The 21,327-nt window shown below is 40.1% G+C and overlaps 1 protein-coding gene across 2 annotated transcripts in view; it reads left to right on the plus strand.

The window, feature by feature from the left end:
- The window catches only part of Kat2b (lysine acetyltransferase 2B), a 113,253-nt gene that overhangs the window by 28,495 nt on the left and 63,431 nt on the right, over positions 1-21,327 (plus strand). For both annotated transcript variants that reach the window (XM_055614152.1, XM_055614157.1), the window contains exon 2: positions 17,066-17,192. In XM_055614152.1, coding sequence (XP_055470127.1) covers positions 17,066-17,192 — 127 coding nt within the window. The remainder of the gene's footprint in view (positions 1-17,065; positions 17,193-21,327) is intronic.

Raw genomic sequence — 21,327 nt, forward strand, 5'->3', positions numbered from 1 at the left:
TAAAGCACATGCCAGAAATGTTTTCTTGGCAGCCAAGGGTAATTGAGCTCACTCTTTTATCTATCTATCTATCTATCTATCTATCTATCTATCTATCTATCTATCTATCTATCTATCTATCTATCTTTCTGGTGCTGGGGTTGGAACCGACTGTCTTGTACATTCTAGGCAAACACTGTATCACTGAGATACACCCCATTTTGCACTGAGTGTTTCTTTCTTATTAAAATTTATGTTTCTTTTCTTTTTAAATATACTTTTCATCCCAAAGGTGTCCCCCTCTCCCCTCTCCTCCCAGTCTGACTTCTTTTGTCTTCTCCCTTTCCCCACAGAAAAGGGGAGCCTCCTTCCCCCCATATCAGCCTCCCCTAGCACATTAAGTCACATCAGGACTGAGCATATTTTCATCCCCTGAGGCCAGACAAGGCAGCCCTGCAAGGGGGAAGTGATCCAAAAGCAGGCAATAGAGTCCCACCCCTCCTCTCTCCAGGCACCCCATATGAAGACCAAGCCACCCATAAGCTATATGTGTCCAGGGGGTCTAGGTCCAGATCATGCAAGCTTCTTAGTTGATGTCTCAGTCTCTGAGGACTGGGTTAGTTGTCTCTGTTGGTCTTCTTGTAAGGATCCTGTTCCCTCTAGGTCCCTTCCATCTTTTCCCCAACACTCTGCAGGATCCCTGGAGCTCTGTCTCATGCTTGGCTGCAAGTCCCAACATCTGTCCTGATCTGCTGCTTTCTGGAGCCTCCCAGATGACAGTCATGTTAGGCTCCTGTTTGCAAGCATAATAGAGTATCATTATGAGTGTCAGGGGCTGCCTGTCTACCATAGGTTGAGTCTCAGGTTGGGCCAATTATTAGTTGAACACACCCTCAATCTTTGTTTCCTCTTTATCCCTCCACTTCTTGTAGGCAGGGTAATTTTTGGATTTACAGGGTTTGTTGGTTGTTTCCCTTCTTCCACTAGATCTGTCTGGCTAGGAGGTGGTCACTTCAGTCTTCATGTCTTCCCCTGCCCTTTAGGAGTGTCAGCTAGAATAACACCCATGTCCTCCCTTGACATAGGCCTCCAGGTTGACACAGAGATGCCCCCCCCCCAGTTTCCCTTCCTGTTCCCAGCCTTCTTGCCTCCCATTCCCATTCTCCCCACATCTGATCCCTACTCTTGTTTCCCTTCCCATTCAAACTCCTGTCCAGTTCCCTCTCTTCATCCACTTCTTTTGTCTATTGTATTTTCCCTTCCGAGTGACATTCCGGCACCCTCTGTTGAGCCTTCCTTGTTACTTAGTTTCTTTGGGTCTGTGGATTATTGTATGGTTATCCCGTACTATAGGTCTAATATCTGTTTATAAGTGAGTGTATACCATATGCCTCTTTCTGATTCTGGGTTATCTCACTTAGGATGATCTTTTCTAGTTCCATCCATTTGTCTGTAAATTTTACGAATTCTTTGTTTTTGATAGCTGATTAGTATTCTATTGTGTAAATGTACCACAATTTCTATACCCATTATTTGGTTGAGGGACATCTAGGCTTTTTCTAGTTTCTGGCTATTATGAATAAAGTCATAAACATAGTTGAACAAATGTCCTTGTTGTATGGTAGAGCTTCTTTTGGGTATATGCCGAGTAGAGGTATAGCTGGTTCTTGAGGTAGAACTATTTCCAGTTTTTTGAGAAAGTGCTGATTGATTTCCAGAGAGGTTGTAAAAGTTTGCACTCCCACCAGCAATGAAGGGGTGTTCCCCTTTCTCCACATCCTTGCCAGCAAAAGTTGTCACTTGAGTTTTTGATCTTAGCTATTCTGATGGGTGTAAGGTGAAATCTCAGGGCTGTTTTGATTTGCTTCTCCCCGATGACTAAGAACACTGAACATTTCTTTAAGTGTTTTTCTGTCATTTGATATTCCTCTATTGAGAATTCTTTGTTTAGCTCTGTACCCCATTTTTTAATTGGATTACTTGGTTTGTTTGTGTTTAACTTCTTAAATTCTTTATATATTCTGAATTATAGCCCTCTGTCAGATATAGGGTTGGTGAAGATCCTTTCCCAATCTGTAGGCTGTCGCTTTGTTCTGATGACAGCATCCTTTGCTTCATAGAAGCTTTTCAGTTTCATGAGGTCCCATTTATTGATTGTTGCGCTTAGAGCCTGTGCTGTTGGTGTTCTGTTCAGGAAGTTGGCTCCTGTGCCAAAGAGTTCTAGGCTCTACCCTACTTTTTCTTCTAACTGATTTAGTGTGTCTGTTTTTTTGTTGAGGTCTTTGATCTACTTAGATTTTAGTTTTGTGTGGGGTGATAAATATGTATCTATTTGCATTTTTCTACATGTAGACATCCAATTAGACCAGCATCATTTTTTGAATATGCTATGTTGCTATGTTTTTTTCCAATGTATGATTTTGGCTTCTTTGTAAAAAATCAGGTTTATCTGTAGGTGTGTGTGTTTATATCTGGGTCTTCTAGTCAGTTTCATTGATTCACCATTCTGTTTCTGTGCTAATACCATGCAGTTTTTATTACTGTTGCTCTATAGTACAGCTTGAGATTAGGGATGAAGATACCTCCAGATGATCTGTTGTTGTACTGGATGTTTTTGGCAATTCTGGGTTTTTTGTTTTTCCATATGAAACTGAGAATTGTTCTTTCAAGTTCTGTAAAGAATTGTGTTGATATTTTGATGGGAATTGCATTGAATCTGTAGATTGCTTTCGGTAGGATAGCCATTTTCACCATGCTAATTCAGCCTGGCAGATCTTTCCGTCTTCTGATATCTTCTACAATTTCTTTCTTCAGAGACTTGAAGGTTTTTTTTTTTTTTCCCCATACAGGTCTTTCACTTGCTTGGTTAGAGTCACACCAAGGTACTTTATGTTATTTGTGGCTATTATAAAGGGTGTTGTTTCCTTAATTTCTTTCTTAGCCTTTTTGTCTTTTGTATACAGGAAGGCTACTGATTTTTTTGAGTTAATTTTGTATCCAGCCATTTTGCTGAAGGTTTTTATCAGCTGAAGTTCTCTGGTAGAATTTTTGGGGCCACTCATGTAGACTATCATATCATCTGCGAATAGTGATACTTTGACTTCTTTTCCAGTGTGTATTCACTCGATCTCCTTTAGTTGTCTTATTGTTTTAGCTAGGACTTCAAGAACTATGTTGAAGAGATATGGAGAGAGTGGGCATCCTTGCTTTGTCCCTGATTTCAGTGGGATTGATTTAAGTTTCTCTCCGTTTAGTTTGATGTTGGCTATAGGCTTGCTGTATATTGTCTTTACTATGTTTAGGTATGTGCCTCGTATCCCTGATCTTTCCAAAACTTTAAACATGAGTGGACGTTAGATTTTGTCAAATGCTTTTTCAGCATCTAAGGAGATAATCATGTGGGTTTTTTTCCCTTCTGTTTGTTTATATGGTGGATCACATTGATGGATTTCTGCATATTGAACCACCCCTTCATGCCTGAGATGAAGCCTCTTGGTCATGGTGGATGATATCTTTGATGTGTTCTTGGATGCAGTTTCCAAGTATTTTATTGAGTATTTTTGCATCAATGTTCATAAGAGAGATTGTTCTGAAATACTCCTTTTTTGTTGGGTCTTTGTGTGGTTTAGGTATCAAGGTTACTATGGCCTCAAAGAATGAGGCCATAGAATGAGTTTGGCAATGTTCCTTCTGTTTCTAGTTTGTGGAATAATTTGAAGAGTATTGGCATCAGCTCTTCTTTGAAGGTCTGGTAGAATTCTGCCCTGCAACGATTAGGCCCAGGGACTAATGATGGCCCTAATGATGACTGCTTCTATTTTCCTTGGGGTATATAGAACTGTTTAATCTATTTACCTGGTGTTGGTTTAGCTTTGGTTAATGGAATCTATCAAGAAAATTGTGCATTTCATTTAGAGTTTCAAATTTTGTGGAATATAGGCTTCTGAAATAAGACCTAATGATTCTTTGGATTTCCTCAGAGTCTGTCATTATGTCCCCCTTTTCATTTCTGATTTTGCTGACTTGGATAGTTTCTTTCTGCCTTTTAGTTAGTTTGGCAAAGGGTTTGTCTATCTTGTTGATTTTCTCAAAGAACCAGCTCTTGGTTTCATTGATTCTTTGAATTGTTTTATTAGTTTCTAAATTATTGATTTCAGCCCTGAGTGATTATTTCTAACTGTCTATTCTTCTTGGGTGTGTCTGCTTCCTTTTTTCTCGGGCTTTCAGGTGTGGTGTTAAGTCGCTTGTATGAGATGGCTCAAACTTTTTTCTTTCTTTCTTCATCCAGCTGTCATTGAGTAGAGAGTTGTTTAGTTTTCATGCATGTATAGGCTCTTTATTATTTCCTTGTTGTTGAGGTCTAGTTTTAGGCCATGGTGGTCTGATAAGATACAAGGGATTATTTCAATCTTGTATATGTTGAGGTTGGCCTGTGTCTGACTGACTATATTCAATTTTGGAGAAGGTTCTGTGGGGTGTTGTGAAGAAGGTATACTCTTTTGAGTTGGGTGAAAAGTTCTATAGACATCTATTAGGTCCATTTGCTTTAGAATCTCTGTAAGTGTCATTATTTCCCTATTTAGCATCTGTTTAGACTTTTTGTTTCTTGGTGAGAGTGAAGTGTTGAAGTCTCCCACTATTAAGGTGTTGGCGTCAATGTGTGATTTGAGTTTTAATAATGTTTCATTTACGAATGCAGGTGCTCTTGTATTTGGGGCATAGATGGTCAGGATTGTGATGTCCTCATGTTGGGTTTTTCTTTTGATGAGAATGTAGTGTTCCTCCTCATCTTTTTTGATTAATTTTGGTTGAAAGTCTATTTTATTAGATATTATGATAGCTACTCCAGCTTGTTTTCTGGGTCTCTTTGCTTGGAAAACCTTTTTCCAGCCCTTTACTCTGAGGTAGTATCTGTCATTGTTGCAAAGGTGTGTTTTTTGGGTGCAGCAGAATGATGGATCCTGTTTCCACACCCAATCTGGTAGTCTGTGTCTTTTTACTGGATAGTTGAGACCAATGATGTTGATAGGAATAGTGACCAATGGATGTTAGTTTCTTTTATTGTAGAGTTGGTGGTGATAGTGTGTTTGTGTGCTAGTTTTGTTGTTGTTGTTGTTGCGAGGTTATCTATGACCTGTGTTTTCTTGGCTATAGATCTGAGTAGGTTTTGGGGAATGGCCAGTAGATGGAGGGGGTGGGGGAGTCAGAGGGCTATGCTGGTCTTGGGCCGCAGATGGGGTTGGGTCTCAGGAAATGGCACTGGCCAGGGTACTCCTGCTCCCTGATCTATTCTGGTTTCAGAGGCAGCAGATTGGTTAGGTCCTGATCTATGCTGGTTTCAGGGGCAGCAGATTGGTTAGGTCCTGGGGATTGGGGCAGCCGGGGAACTGGGATATGTGGCACGCAGAGGAAAAGGAGAGCAGAGGAAGTGGAGCATAGAGGGCCCTGGGCAGACCTGGCTACTGTTGCTGGCAGGCTGTCAAGCAGTAGATGAGGGGTGGGGGGCCTCTTACCTGCTGCTCCCTAATTGTTTCTGGTCTTGGGGGCCACAGATCGGGGTTTGTCTCAGGAAATGGCACAGGGAACTCGCTTTGACTGTTTCTTAAATGACCTATTTACCTTTTTTTTTTTTTTTTTTTTCTGGGTAGACAATATATCACACACATCAATACTGTATGGTCAGACTGACATTTTCCTGGGCAGTTGCCGGAAGTGCTCTCCATACCTGACCCAGGAAAGGAATCCTTACAAATGAGATGACTCAAGGGAAATCATGTGCATCATGGGATGCCCTTAACCACTTAGGGCTATTGAAGCTTTCTACCCTAAACTGTAATGTCCACAGTGAAGATGAGGTGGTTTCCCTTTATACTCCACTGCAGCAATTACTCAAAGTTATAATGTAAGCCATGTATGAAACTTAATTATTTTTGGAGCTCAGAGTGGTCTAGAACTCACTATGTAGCCCAGATTGGCCTAAAAAGTCATGACATTCCTTCTGCCTCAGATTTCTAAACGTTGAGATGAGAAGCATGAACCACTGTGCCTTAACCTGGTTTTCTAATTACATCATGTATCAGTTTCTTAGAGCCATCTAACACATGATCACAAAATTGGTGACTTAAAATAACAGCTTCTGTGTTGGCTCTGGGAAACTGAAGTCATGAGCAGGGTTAGCAAGGCTGACTCCTTCTGAAGTCTCTCCCTCTCTCTACTTCTCAAGGCCCTTCTCCTTTTCTAAAAGCCCTCTTCTTCTTCTAGAGGTCCTCCTCCTTCCCTCCTAGAGACCTTTCTTTTCTCTCTTTCTCCCCAAATCTTTTCGTCTTTTTTTTTTCTTTTAGCAGGAGGCATCTCTTGCCAATTCTTGACATTCTTTTGTTTGTCTAGTTTACCCAATCTAATCTTTGCCTCTGTCTTCAGTTGGCCTTCTTCCCAGCTTATGCCTTTGTGTCCAAATCTTTTAGCTTTAGGGAGCATTGCTCAGCCCATAATATCACTTTAATAAATGAGAGGACTGGGATGTGACCCAGTTGTACATGGCGTGTCTAACATGTTAATCACTTGGGTTGTTCTCCAGCAAGAGGAGATGTATGTATGTATAATATATATAATATATATTATATATATATTTCTCTCTTTCATATATATATACATATACATATATATATATATATATATATATGGATACACACACATACATATAAATTTAAGTTATAGAAGGAGAGAAATAGAACTTAAATTTCATTAAGTGATTTTTTTTTCTGTCTGGTGCTCTTAAAGTTATCATAATAGGTAGTGAATATAAAATAAATTATTATTTTAAATGTTATTTATCTGTGTACATGTGTGAGCGAATTACGCCACAGTGCATGTGTACAGATGACCTTTGAGAATCTCTCCCTCCAGCATGTGGGTCCTACATATAGTACCCAGGTTGTCAGGCTTGGTGACAGCTACCCATCCATCTTGCTGGCCCAATGATTTTTTGTTTGTTTTAGACAGAGTCTTGCTGTGTAGTGTAGATTGGCATTGAACTCAAAATCATCCTTCCTCAGGCTTCTGAGTGCCAGGATTATATGTATGAGCTACCATACTAAATTTAATAAGGTAAAAACATTAAAAATGATATTTGTGTTCCAAGTATTGTGTATGTATGTATGGTATGGTGTGTGTGTGCATGTGTACTCTGTGTCTGCATCTCTGTGGAGGCCAGATGACAATCTGAGTTAGCTCTTTTTTACTATGTGGGTTCTAGGGATCAGGCTCATGCCATTAGGTTTGGTGGCAAGCACTTTTAACCACCGAGCCAGCATGCTGGCCCATATATTTTATTATTGTTTGTCATAACATATCTCCACTTGGGTTGATGTTTTCCTCTCCTCCTTCTTTACCTCCTTCCCTCCTCCTTCATCTCTCCCTTCTTCTTCCTCCCTTCCTCCTTCTTTTTGTTAAGCTTGTTTGTTTTTGCACTGCTAAGGAATTAAACCCAGGCATGCTACTGTTTTGCCCAGTTCGCGAACCCCAAAAGACCAGGAATAAATAGATTCCGCTGTAAATACATGAGGTTCCTTTTATTATAAATCATTACAAGCTGTAGCTTGGGCCCACACTCCCCACGGCCGAAGCAATGAGAACCGAGCATGCTGTGCTCAGGTTAGTTGGGTGATTTAAAGATTCTGGTCCATCCCAGCATGCCCAAGGCAGGGGCGATTCCTGCCTGGCAAGCATCTATTGGTCAAAATGCTACATTTTGAATTGACTGGCTATAGGAAGGTCCCCAGACCATTAATGACTTGGTGTCCCTCCCAGGGGGATGGGCCAATTTCCTAGCAACTCTATCTCTAGTGGGTGGGGAAAGAATGCAATAAGGCAGGTTCTTCCCCTCAGGGAATTGCTGGACTTCTCCACCCACCTAGTTCAGGCCTTAAATAATAGCTGCTAATTTTTAATCTCTCGTCTCTCACTACCTTGTTGTGGGATATTAATATTTATAATTGATTTAACTTTTAGTTAAACAGTGGTCATTCCTAAACCAGCTGTACACTCAAATCACCACACAGAGACTAGGATGTATTGAATTAACCTAGAGCACAATGGTGGGCAATAGTTACTTCATCCTAAACTTCCAAGCCCTCATAGTTTCCTTTCATTAGATTTCCCACATTATACTTGCTTTTAGTCATATCTTAGGTCTGGTTCATCTCTCCTCATGGTTCCTAGTCCTCTTCTGCTGATCTTTGTTCTCCCACTTGTTTCTCTCTCCTCCCCTCCCCTCTGCACCAGGAAGTCTCACCCTATTCTCTCCATTGCTTAGCATTGGCTGGTTGTTTTATTGAAAATACAGAGAACAAATGGTGGCATGTTTACACAAACTTGAGACAGGTGATGCTTAGAATAAACATCACCATGCAATGTCGGGATTGAAACCAGATAGTGGAGGAGAAAAATCAGCATTTGAATGAACAAGGGTAAATTGTATACATTCCATAAGAACATTATAACAACACTTCCTAATGCTATTACAGTGAGCTATAATCCCAGCACAGTGCCCCTGACCCCTTTTTTTCCTTTTTAGTGTAGCCCTGGGTATCCTGAAACTCTCTGTGTAGACCAGGCTGTCATTGAGCTTACAGAGATGCACATATTTCTGCCTTCATAGTTCTTGGATTAAAGGTGACCACTACCATACGTGGCCTGGTTTGCATGTTTTCTTGAGACAGAGTTTCATTCCTCTCAAGTGCTCAAATGCAAGCTTTTTAAAAATTATTATTATTCTAGGCTGAACCCAGGGTCTCACACATGCAAGGTAAGACTGTACCACTGAACCACATCCCCGTAGGCTGTCACTTTCCTCAGATAGCCTATCCCTGTGGCTCCTTCCTGCCTTGCACTGTGGGATGCCATGGGACCACAAAACCATTGGGCTGTCATTGTTCTGCATTATGCCTTCTCCCTTGTGTCTTCTTTCACTTTTGGAGTTTTCTGTTTATTTAGAAAAAATTTATTCATTGTAAACAATGGAAACCAAAATTGACTTTGTGAAAACTGCTGGAGTACTGAGATTTGGTAGGAAAGTACTAGGGTTTGCATGGAAGAATCCCTGGACACTTTAATGTGCCAGTATTCATTGTGTGGTAGAATGGATTCAGCACTCTATCACAGCGGCTTAAATAAGTGTGGTTAATATTTGGATAAATAGGAGAAATGTAAGACTTGATTATTAGAAACCCCCCCTGCTGTGAGATTTGTGACTCAGGGTTTATAAGCTCTGATGAACAGGGCTATTATTTTATTTCATGTAGAGGCAAGTAGGTGTGTAAGCTTGTCTTTCTCGGTTGAGTGCACTCTAAGTCCATTGCTGTTGTGAGGTTGTGATCTCTGGCTCTGAAAGTCCGCAGGATCTTATCCAAGGTTGAAAAGTGGTTATTTCTGCATTTGAATTTTAATGAGTAAGGCAAGATTGTTTTGTTTCTATTTTTAATTTTTATTTATTTATTTTTATGTGTCTGAGTGTTTTGCCTACATGCATACCTGATACTCATGGAGGTCAAAAGAGAGTGTTAGATTTCCAGATGCTGGAGTTACAGAAGGTTGTGAGCCACTGTGTGGGTGCTGGGAATTGAACCCAGGTCCTCTAAAAGAGCAGCCAGGGCTCTTACCTGCTGAGTTATCTCTCCAGCCTTTAATTTTTTTTTTTTAATTTTATGCACTTGGGCATTTAGTCTGCATGTATGGATGTATAACATGAGTCGCCAGGCTTTTATAAGCAACCTCACAGGGAGAAAAGTTTGGATCTTTGAATTCTCTTTCCTCCCCTAGTATTGGGGATTGAACCCATTGTGTCTAATACAGTAGGCTAGTGCTCTGCCACTGAGCAACATCCCTTTTAAAATGTCTTTGTTTTGAGAGGGAGCATGACTGGTTGGCCTTGAACCCACTCTGCCCAGCTCTGGTGAGCTGGAATTTACAACCCTCTTGCTCTGTCTCCAGAGAAGCTGATGAGTCAGGTATATGCAATTAAGCCCAGATAGCCCCTACCCCTTTTCCCCATTATCATCTGGGTGATGCTTTTGTATTTGGGGCATGAATGTTGAGGATTGTGATGTCTTCTTGGTGGAGTTTTCCTTTGATGAGAATGAAGTTTGATTAATGAATCATTTATTTTGATTAATTTTGATTGAAAATCTATTTTCTTAGATTAGGATGGTGCTCCAGCTTGCTTTTCTGGTCTGTTTGCTTGGAAAAACCTTTTCCCAGCTCTTTGCTCTAATTTACTGTTTATCTTTGTTGCTGAGGTGTGTTTCCTGAATGCAATAGCATGTTGGATCCTGTTTGCGTGTGTCTTTTTATTGGAGAGTTGAGTCCAATGATGTTGATAGATATTACTGACCAAAGACTGGTAGTCTTGTTTATTGTGGAGTTGGTGGTAATAGTGTGTTTGTGTGCTTGTTTTCTTTTGGTTTTGCTGTCTTGAAGTTGTCTGTAGCCTCTGTTTTCTTGGGTGTAGGTGACCTCATTGGGTTGGAGTTTCCCCTTTTTTGTTTAAATAAAAGACTTTCTGTAACATCAGTACACTATTTACTGTCATTCACAATGTCTATTCCATTAGTATTTGGTGACTTTGGAGAAAGTACTCTATCATATATCCTATCTTGATAAGTCCAAAGTACTGTACCTAAGTCACTTTCTATTTTAACTTGCATTTATCAACAGAGAAACAGCTTTTTAGACCTTAAAATATTTTCTTAAATCCTAAACAACTTAAGCTTAAGTATGAGATTATAACTATTTAGTCTTCAACCCTATCAGAGACGTGAGAAGGATAAATATTATCTGAATAAAAGGAAGTGCATAGCAAGTAGTTTCTAAAACTATGGAAATGACAGAGACTGCTGGCCACCTGGACAGTCATCCAAGATTCCTCTGCAACACTGGCCCTCTTCAGCCTACTGGCCCAGAATATCTGACAAATTTTTCTATGAAGCTGGAATTATGGAGGACTTGTCTATCTTTTCCTAATTATTCCAAGTTAATACTAATTTGGCAGAATTTGGCAGTCGACTTTCTTTGTGTCCTGGTTGTCTACAGTTTGGACAGCATACTGCCAACAGTTGACGCAAGGGTAGCTTTTTGTTCTGCAGCTTTGCCACATTTGAAGCAAACTCTATACGGAGATTCTCTGATGCCTGTAATTCTCTTTGACGTAGTACAGGGGATGCTGCCAGGAACTGACACGTCTTTTTGTCAAAAAAGCCATAAATTAATTAAATGTCTTTAAATGCCATATTCTGTAAATCCCTGAGATTTTTGAAGATCTCTTATCTATCTCTAGTATATCTGGATTGCTTGTTGCTAGATATTTAGTATCTGTTAAACCCAGAAAATATATTTCTGTAATTAACAAACCTAGTATCTGAGAATATCACAAGGTTGACTATTAATTTGCATTTCTCAATTATTCTAAGCAGTTTTTATAGTAGCTTTCAAAAGGACTAGAATTTCACATTGCATTTTCAAAATTACGTAGGTAAATACCAAAATATAACCTTAATTTTATATCAATATACAAAGATCTATACCAATGTATGATTTTTTTTTGTCTAGTAGCAGCTCTATATTTGAGTAGATTCAGTGATGTACCCTTTTTCCCTATTATTCCTGTATTATATCTGTATCCTCCTTTTTTTTTTTTTTTAATAAGAAGGAAAGATTTTAACTCTAATACAATAAAACTATTAATGAAGTTATTTCTGCTAAGCTTTCTACAATGTCCAGCCTGGTTGTATTTGGCAGTCTTAGATTTAAGTATATTTGAGTTCAAAGTTCTGATTAGTGTTTATGTCAGTCTTTTATGAACCTAGCAGTTTGAAGGTCCTGGGCAGTTTGTAGTCTAAAGCTGATCTTTGGGTAATATCTATCAGCTTAGCGGTAATCCTGTCCCGGTAGACTATAGCAGTCAACCCAGAGATATCCAGTGTTTGCACAGAGCCTGTCAGTGGAAGAGGCATGGAGCAGGTTTGCCTAGTCTTAGCATTACCACAATCCAGGTTCATTCATCATTGCAGGGCCCCAACTTCTTCTTGGAGACTTAAAAGTTACTGGTAGGAATGGTAGAAGTTGGAGAACTATAACCTATTAAGTACATCCTAGGTACACAAACTTTCTTCCTAGTTACTTGCTTCATACGTAAACCTGAAAGCATGTACAGAAGGCTAAATAAAGCTTATTTCTAGAATTAGTTTATACTCTGTATGATTATTAGTATCACAACAGAAGATATATATGTATATACTTTTTTGAGATATATATGTGTATACTATTTTGAGTTATAAATAAATCTTGAGATAATACCTTAAGAGAAGTTTTGGAGAGTAAAACGAAAACTAAAAGATTATGCAATTAGTGCCAACAGAATAGTCTTTTATTTTTGGTTTTCCTCTGTTCCATACCAGCTGGCTCTTTGGCAATCTCGATTGATTACCCTTATGAAATAATCTCAGCATTAGTAAGAGGCATTACAGTTTTGGCTGGGTCTGTTCCTGCCAATTGATGTACTCTTTTTCTACCATTTATCATTAATTCAGAAAACTTTTCTGTGTAATTTTTTACTTTGCTCATGTGTTAAGAAAATCCATTCCATAATACTATCAGCCCAGTAGGAGAATGAGTTGAAGGCAAAATAACCAAACATACAACAAGTTTAGGATCAATTTGATCCACATATGCATCTTGCAATCTCTGTTCTACCAGAGTTAACTCTCTTTCTGATTCAGCTGTTAATCATCTTGGACTGTCTGAATCTCCTTTACTCATGAGTACTTAATCTAATTGTAGGCTGTAGCCAATTAATATTTCTTGTTAATTTTTGAAAATCATTAAGAGTTTGCAACTGATTTCTATAGATCTGCACTTTTGTGGTCCAATTTTTTGGTTGACTTTTTTTTTTTAATAACCCAAATAGTTAGTAGAATCTACTCTCTGTAACTTTTTTTCAGGAGCAATCTGTAAATCTCAGCATGCAGAATTATTATTATTTTTTCTTAAAAATTTTCTCCAAAGTCTCTGCTTCAGAATCACCCAACAAATATCATCCATGTAATGATAAATAATGATAAATAAATGATTGAAGAAATTGTCTATGAACTGTTTGTAACAGTTGTTGCACAAAATATTGACAGAAAGTTGGACTATTTAACAGGCCTTGTGGAAGTACTTTCCAATGATATCTCTGTACTGGATCATTATTGTTAAAAGTAAGTACTGAGAAAACCTTTTCCTATCATGCTTATGGAAAGGGATTATGAGAACATAATTTTTAAAAATCAGTTATTGTCATAGGCCATGGCTTAGGTATTAAAAGAAGGTAAAGGGATTGTAAAGGAGCCTTGGTTGAATTACTCTATTTACCATTCTTCCATTTTTCTGATTTCAGAAAAAACAAACACAGGGGAACAAACACAAGGGAACTGAATGAACTTCTAGACTTCTGTATGTTGTGCCTCCAGTTGCGCTTGTTCAAATGCTGTTCAGTAGCTGTTCAAATGCCTGCAATTTTTCCTTAGTTAAGGGCCATTGTCCTACCCGCACTGGCTTCTCAGTCAACCATTTTAGGGATAGGGCTGTAGGTATTTCAGCAGTGCCCTCCTTTAAATTTGAAAACTCAATCTTTGTGATGTGCTCTGTTTGAACAATGGGCACAACTTGTGATTGTTTTTGATGACACATATTGATGATATCTTCTCCAGGAGCATCTAACATTTCTCCCCTAATCTTATCATGAGCTATCTTTGGGATTGCAGGAATATTAATTGTAGTTCTCCATTGTTGTAATAGATTCCTACCCCATAATTTATGGGTATCTCAGCCACATAAGGTCTCAACTTCCTGGGTTGTTCTTCTTGACCCACACATTTAACCCGCTGTACACTGTTTTATTTGAGATAACTTGCCAATTCCCATAAACTGTGTATAAACCTTTAGAAGTGGCCATTCTTGATTCCAGGAATTTTGGTAAATGATAGTTACATCAGCTTCCGTATCCACCAAACCTTCTATTTCAACATTATTCACTTGCAGTTTTAATTTTGGTCTCTGATGGTTAACCACTGTTTGTCAGAGCACACATTTTCCAGTACTCCCAAATCCCCCTGTTTTTTTCTACTAGAGCAGATTTGCCCTTAATCTTGGGAAATGGTAAGCGCTGAGCAATTCTAACCCCTGTATTAATTTGACCTCCCCTCACCATATACTCTAATTCTAATTTCTTCCTTGAAATTACCATTTATAATACCTGATGAACAGTGAATCCTTGGCATATTAATCCACTTTTCCCCAAGTAGATTCCTATTGTCCCTGAAGGTAAAGGACCATAAACACCAGTGGTTATTTTGTAACATTGAATTTGGGGGGATAGGCTACGAGGTTTATCTGTGGCCAAAACTAAGGCAGCACTGCCTTCCACAGTGTGCATGAGATCAACAATACTTAGTTGCCATTTCTCTGACTGCTTTTTACCTCCTGGCTGACCAGAGGGAAACAGCTTGTACTTTTTTTTTTTTTTTTTTGCCATGAGGTCTCAAGCTGGCACTTTGTTTCCTGATGGTAAGATACTACTTCTGGGCCTGCCTGTACTCATTAGTTTAGTGACACTCTTTACCACACTGTCTGCAAATGGGGAATCCAGGTAGTCCATTGCCCCCAGAAATGGCTTGTTTGCTTCTTTGGCAGAAAGTACCATGTTCTTCAATGATACCAATTCTACCGTTTTGAGCTCTGAGTCTTTTAGCCTAACAATTTCTTTTCAGTGGCTAAATTTGCCAACATTAAAGCACTAGATATTTTGATATCTGAGAGCTCTAGATATAGGTTGTTCTATGATATTGGCATTATGCTCATGAGAGCCAATATCAATTTTGTCTCTTATTTGTCAATTGGTTATGTTCATGCCTTTAACAATCTAATTACTCTCTTACAGTCAGTATTCACATTCTCAAGTGCCAAGATCTCTATCAACATCTGTCTGGGATCAGGGTCTGACATGGGTTTGTTTAAAGCTGAAACCAACCTCTGCAAGAAATCTGTGAAAGCTTCTCCAGAGCCTTCTAGTATCTTAGTAAATGAAGTAGATCTTTTTCTGGGCATCTCAGCCTTGTCTCAAACTCTTAAAGCTGCCAAACGACATTGTTCTATAATGGCATCATCAAATTTGTTTTTGTAGGTCAGGATATTGCCCTTCACCAAGCAATTGATGTCTAACAATATTTTTTCCCCTTGCTTTATCTCATTTTTCAGTATTCGAAGCTTCTTCCCTCCACCATATTAACCATTTTAACTGCTGACCGGCCTCTAGCACAGCTGTCCCCATTTCTTCCAATCTTGGGTAATAATTCTGTTTTGGTTAGCCCAGTTATTTGATATTTCTTTAGAGAGAGAGAGAGAGAGAGAGAGAGAGAGAGAGAGAGAGGAGAGAATGCATTCTATAGGAAATAGTAGCCTCTTTAAAATGCCTCAGATCTTTCATTTCTATTGGATGCCATGTTTTCTCATCATAACAATGGTCAGCACCATCAGCAGACATGTAGGAAAACCGAGGGTGACTTTGTAATCCCAGGCCACTACTCTGATGCTGCACTTGGCTGGACTGTAACCCTTTCCCTCAAAACAGGCTGTTCTCTTTAACCCTTTTGCCCTGCTTGGCCTCCTCCTCCCAGCTTTCTGTCCTGCCCTGGGGCTTTGGAGACTTGAAACTGAAAGTGTGTGGCACAGGGCAAGGTGGCAATCTTCTTTCTAGCCCAGTCTCTCTTTCTGGAAGCTCCTGCTTTCAGTCACCAGGTCTAAACCCTTTTGTGCTCCTTTCTCCAGAGTTACTTGCTTTTCTGATGCTTCCTTCTTCACCCATAACATCTCTAGTTGCACAGCCAATTCTGCAACACTTTAAAAACTGAGAGAATAGTGTGACCCTTCTGGTTTTTCCATTTCATCCATTTTTGTTTCTCAGACTCCCCAATATTCACTCACAACTTTTCAAATTGCTCAGTCATCCTCTGAACTTTTTTGAAATAAAATATAGGAAAAGGAGGAGGAAAGAAAGAACAAAAGAAAGAAAGAAAAGAAAAGAAAAAGCAAGCAAGCATCCCTCTTGGAGCAAAACAGGAAAAAACCCAGTGGCTGCAATAACCTTTTTGCTGATATCTTTAAACAGAATATTCATTCCTTCATACTCTGCCGTCTCAAAAAACCAAACCAAGCCAACCAACCAACTAACCATCAAACCAACCAACTAAACAAACAAAAACCCTAAAAAAGAATAAAACCTCTGCTTTCTCTCTCTCTCTCTCTCTCTCTCTCTCTCTCTCTCTCTTGGCCTTTCCTGTTGTTGCTATGGCAGCTGTCAACTGTCACAGTGCTAGAGCATGTCAGTTTGCAGTGGTGCTATCATGGAATTAGAGATTGTCATGTGGTCAGTAGTTTTGAGTGGTCCTGAAGAGGGTATGTGTTCTGGCCTTCAGGCATCATGTCCTCAGAGACTAGGGTTAGTAGAAGTACATCTAGGGTGCTTGGTGGAGGCCAGGGTTCAAGGTTGAGTGGTTTTTTTCAGTCCCTCTTCATATTATTATTTTAAAAAAATATGTGGTATGTGTGTGTATTTGTGTGTTTCTCTGTGTTTGTGTGTCTTTTTCTGTGTGTGTGTGTGTGTGTGTGTGTGTGTGTGTGTGTGTCTTTGTGTGGGTATGTGCACATGAGTGCAGGATCTGGAAGAGTGCAGATGAGGGTGCCAGATCTGGAGCTGTCCACCTTATTTATTGAGATTGTCTTTCACTGCAGTTGAAACCTACTGTTTTGGCTAGTAGAGCACTGGTACCTGACATTAGGGAGGAAACAGGGTTTTCAGGAGTAACAGGGATCATTCAGTTTAAGGATACTACCCGAAGGCCTCCCTGTCACAGACAGGATGGTAAGCCTTCATGTGTATAAATTACATAGTGCGTGTGTGAGACCTTGTCTGCTAATTAGTGGGCATTGCTCTCCTGTAAAACCGTGTATGGCTGCCCATTACAGAGCTCTCTCTCTCTCCCTCCTTCTCTAGGCAGAGGAGTCCTGTAAATGCAACGGCTGGAAGAACCCCAACCCCTCGCCTACTCCACCGAGAGCAGACCTCCAGCAGATAATCGTCAGTTTGACAGAGTCCTGTCGAAGCTGTAGCCATGCCCTTGGTAAGTTCCCCAAATCAACCAGCAGACATTCCACAGGGGCCTGACAGTCACACTGCTGGATTCTCAGCAAACCAGATTTGAGTGCCACGTCATTGACAAGGGTTCAGAGTCTCCTGGAAAGTGCTTCATGGGTGACTCAAACCCTACCAGTTTGCACTGCCTTCTCCTCTGTTTCTTTCACCATGTTATAAGAGCTGGGGCACACAGAAGGGATCAGATTGAGATGGAATATGATGGCTCTGCTCCGTAAGATAAATGAGTAACATGCCTAATTTGTCCTGGTGGAGGAGGTGCTATACGGCTTTGATGCCAAATTTGAAACTTGTGTAATAATAATTACAATGACAGTATTAATTATTCAATAATTATTAAAAATCAATCAATTAATCAATCCAGACAGTGTTTCTCTGGGTAGCACTGGCTGTCATGGAGCTCTGTCTATAGACCAGGCTTGACTCAAACTTAGAGATCCACCTACCTGTGTCTCCCAGGTGCTGTGAGTGAAGATGTGTGCTGCTTTGCCTGGCAATGTTTGTTTCTTTTGTTTGTGTCTCTGTACCGTGTGTGTCCAGGAGCCTATGGAGGACAAAAGAGGCCATTAGATCCTTTGGGACTGGAGTTTACAAATGGTTTTGAGCTGCCATGTGGGTGTTGGGTTTTGAACCCAGGTTCAATTGTGCAAGAGAGCCAGTGCTTTTAGCTGGCTGAGCCTCACTCCAGTTTCCCTATCACTAGTTTTAGGATAACATTTTTCTATGTCTTTTTGGTACTGAGGATGAAACTCAGGGCTTTGCACATACAAAGGCATGCTTTGACACTGAACTATGACCTCAGCTCTAGATAATTTATCTGCCTTTTCCTTACATGCACGCACACTCCTTGCCTCTCAGGCTTCACTTTATAGCCAACCTGGTCTCAGCTTCATGGTGTTGTGCTTTACTTCTTAAGTGCTGGGATCACAGATATGGGCAAACTCTGTTTCAGATCAAGTTCAGTGGGGAACTTGTTGTTCTTAGGTGGTATTTCAGTTGGAAAGGCCCCTCATATTACACTTGTCTGCCCATGCCAAATAAGACTGACTTATTATGACAAGGACCTAGCACTGTAAAAGAATGGTATTTTTGGCATTGACTTTCTCTCCAGTCTGCTGTTGGCTCAAATGGTGTAGCCCCACCTCTGAAGCCAACCCACTCTTAAGCTGAGAGGGATGTTTTCTTTTGTTATCTGCTAGAGAGTGTTTCAGTATTGACATTTCAGTACTTGCAAGGCAAAAGAACAGACAATGGTGTGATCTTCTCTGGAAGTGGCTGGACTGGAGCACTCTCCAAAAGGAAACAGCACCTGGATCTCACAGAAGAAACCAACACACTAAATGCATTATTGTGTTGATTGAACTGGTGTCAAAGATAACCTAAGCTATGATTAACAGAAAAATGCTTTCATTACAAAAAAAAATCTTGTTCCAGGCTAAAGGCTGTGGTATTTTTAAGCAGTGCAAAGGAAGGATTCCAAAAGTTCCAGAGATATCTTAGCTTACAATAAGCCAATTTTATAACCCTTGTGTGAGGTAATAGACTGGGTGTCCTTCAAACTGAGTCACCTGGGAAATATGATGCAGTTAATAGTGGAGTTCAAGAAATCTACGCCTGGGCTGAGCTGTACCCATATTGACTGAGAAATCCTATTATTGCAAATCAGTTACCACTAAAAATACAAAGATCTTTTTTCTTTCCCAGCTGGGAATTGTCTGGTTCTATGCACGGAACCAGTGGTGCAAGTGACAAAATCCAGCTGTCTTTGTCTCCTTTTATGTTTCTGAACAAGTGTGGGCAGCAGATACCCTTATTTTTCACTACAGAGTGAAGAATGGAAACAAGTATGTAATTATTTTTATTTTAGTGTTGTTTTGTTTTGGTGTTCGGTGCTAGGAATCTAGGTGAGGTCATCGTATAAGTTAGGTAAGTGCTATGCCACTGAGCTACACCTCAGCAGTGTGTACAGCTCTATGTCCTTCATACTTGCAAATTCACCACTGAAATTAAACCTGTGCATAAATTAAGACATATCCAGAGATTAAGATAAATGAATTTTATAAAATATTTAGGTATATTTTATTTGTTCACTGACTATTTTTTTACGTGTATACATATTTTGAGCATATTTTTTGTTTTTATTTTGAGCATATTCAACCTCAGCTCTTCCTCTGACTCCTCCCAACTCCCCAGATACATCTGCCTCCTATTTCCATGTACTCTCTTTCTTTTCTGTAACCTACTGAGTTCAGTTAGTGCTGTATGTTGTTGGAATGTTGAAAAAGTGGTTCTTCCCAAAGTCAGGGCAGCTATACCGTGGCTTTTCTGAGCATGTCCCCATTTGATGAGTTTAGAAAATAGAGCACTGTAAACCAATGGTCCTCAACCTTCCTGATGCTTGTAACCCTTTAATATAGTTCCTCATGTTGTGGTGACCCCAACCATAAAACTATTTTGTTGCTATGTCATGACTGTAATTTTGCCACTGTTATGAACCATGATGGAAATATCTGAGATGCAGGGTATTTGATATGTGTGTGATCCTGTGCAAAGGTCATCGGTCCACAGTTGAGAACCACTGCTGTCAAGGAAAGTCTAAACTTTTTTTAAGTCTAAACTTTTTTGATTATTCTTTTTTGTCAAAAATAGGTTATCTCTGAGGCCAGAGGTGTGATCCTCCTGCTTCAGCTTTCTGAATGCCATTGAACTGGGAATCCACCATCACTCCCTGTTCCTAGACAGCTTTCTTAAATGGAAATGTCTGTACATTTTCAAGAACTCCTGGGACTCTTGCTGGAATGCTAGTTAATTCATTTGCCTGCGATCTAGAACACTGGTTTGTGAGACTGAGTACACTATATTCCCCCTTTCCTGCTTAAAAAAAACAGTCATAGAAAGGTACCAATATACATCAGCTAGTTTAACAAACTACCTTGGACCCGTCACCAACTTAATGATCATTAACAGTTGTTGTGTACTAGGGAATTCTGTTAGGAACTATGTAAGCCTGAATGCTGAAGTACCTCGTGAGCCACTTCTGAGCAGTTAACGACAACAATGCATAGAGTCAGTTCATGATGTTTTCCTTGGTTTGTTTGTTTATATTTATTCTTCTCTCATATATTACATCCTGACTGCAGTTTTCCCTCCCTCCTCTCCTCCCAGTCCCTCCCCCTACTTTCTCTTTTCCCCAGATCCACTCCTCCTCCATTTCCCTCCAGAAAAAGGCAGGCCTCCCAAGGACATCAACCAAACACAGCATAACCAATTATATCAAGAAAACAAAGCATAACAAAAAGTCTAGGCACACACCTTTATATCAAAGCTGGGTGAGGCAAACACGTGTTAGGAGCTCACAAGAACAGCAGGCTACACGGCTGTAGCCTGTACAGTGGGCCTAGGTCAGACCCACGCAGGCCCCGGCTGTGGGTTCAGTCTCTGTGAGCCCCGGTGAGCCCAGGTTAGTAGATTCTGTGGATTTGACCCCTCTGCCTCCTACAATCCTTTCATCCCCGATTCTGAAGAATTCCCAGAGCTCTGCCTGATGTTTGGCTGTGGGTGTCTGCATCTGTTCCCAGCAGTAGTTGTATGAAGCCTCTCTGATGATGATTATGCTAGGCTCGGGTCTACTATTATTAGGAATCATTTTATTGACTTCTTTTTTTTTTTTTTTCCTGGGGGTGTTTGGTTCTATCCTAGGTCTCTGGTTCTAGGAGCTCCAGGTAGCATTAGATACGGGTTCCCTCCCATGACATAGGTCTCCAGCTGGATCTGTGGACTTTCATTATGTGGACCCGTCTGCATCTTCGGAAACAGAATATCTTCTCAGACAGGAAGAACATTCTATTGGGAGTTAGGAAATAATTATTTTGGGGGCTGAGAAGATAGCTCAGCAGATAAGTGCATTCGCTATTGTTGAACTGAGTTCAAGCTTGCAGGTCCCACACATGGCCACCTATGCCTGTAACCCTTGTGTTATTGGTAGAGACAGGCAGATCCCAAGCTAGCCAACACAGTGAGCTTCAAGTTCACTGAGAAATAATATCCATGGAAAAAGGCTGAATGCACCACCTTCCTTTTTTTTTTTTTTTGGCATACATAAG

Source organism: Psammomys obesus, unplaced genomic scaffold, assembly GCF_907164565.1.
Source record: "Psammomys obesus unplaced genomic scaffold, mPsaObe1.curated_primary_1811, whole genome shotgun sequence".
Taxonomy (NCBI): domain Eukaryota; kingdom Metazoa; phylum Chordata; class Mammalia; order Rodentia; family Muridae; genus Psammomys; species Psammomys obesus.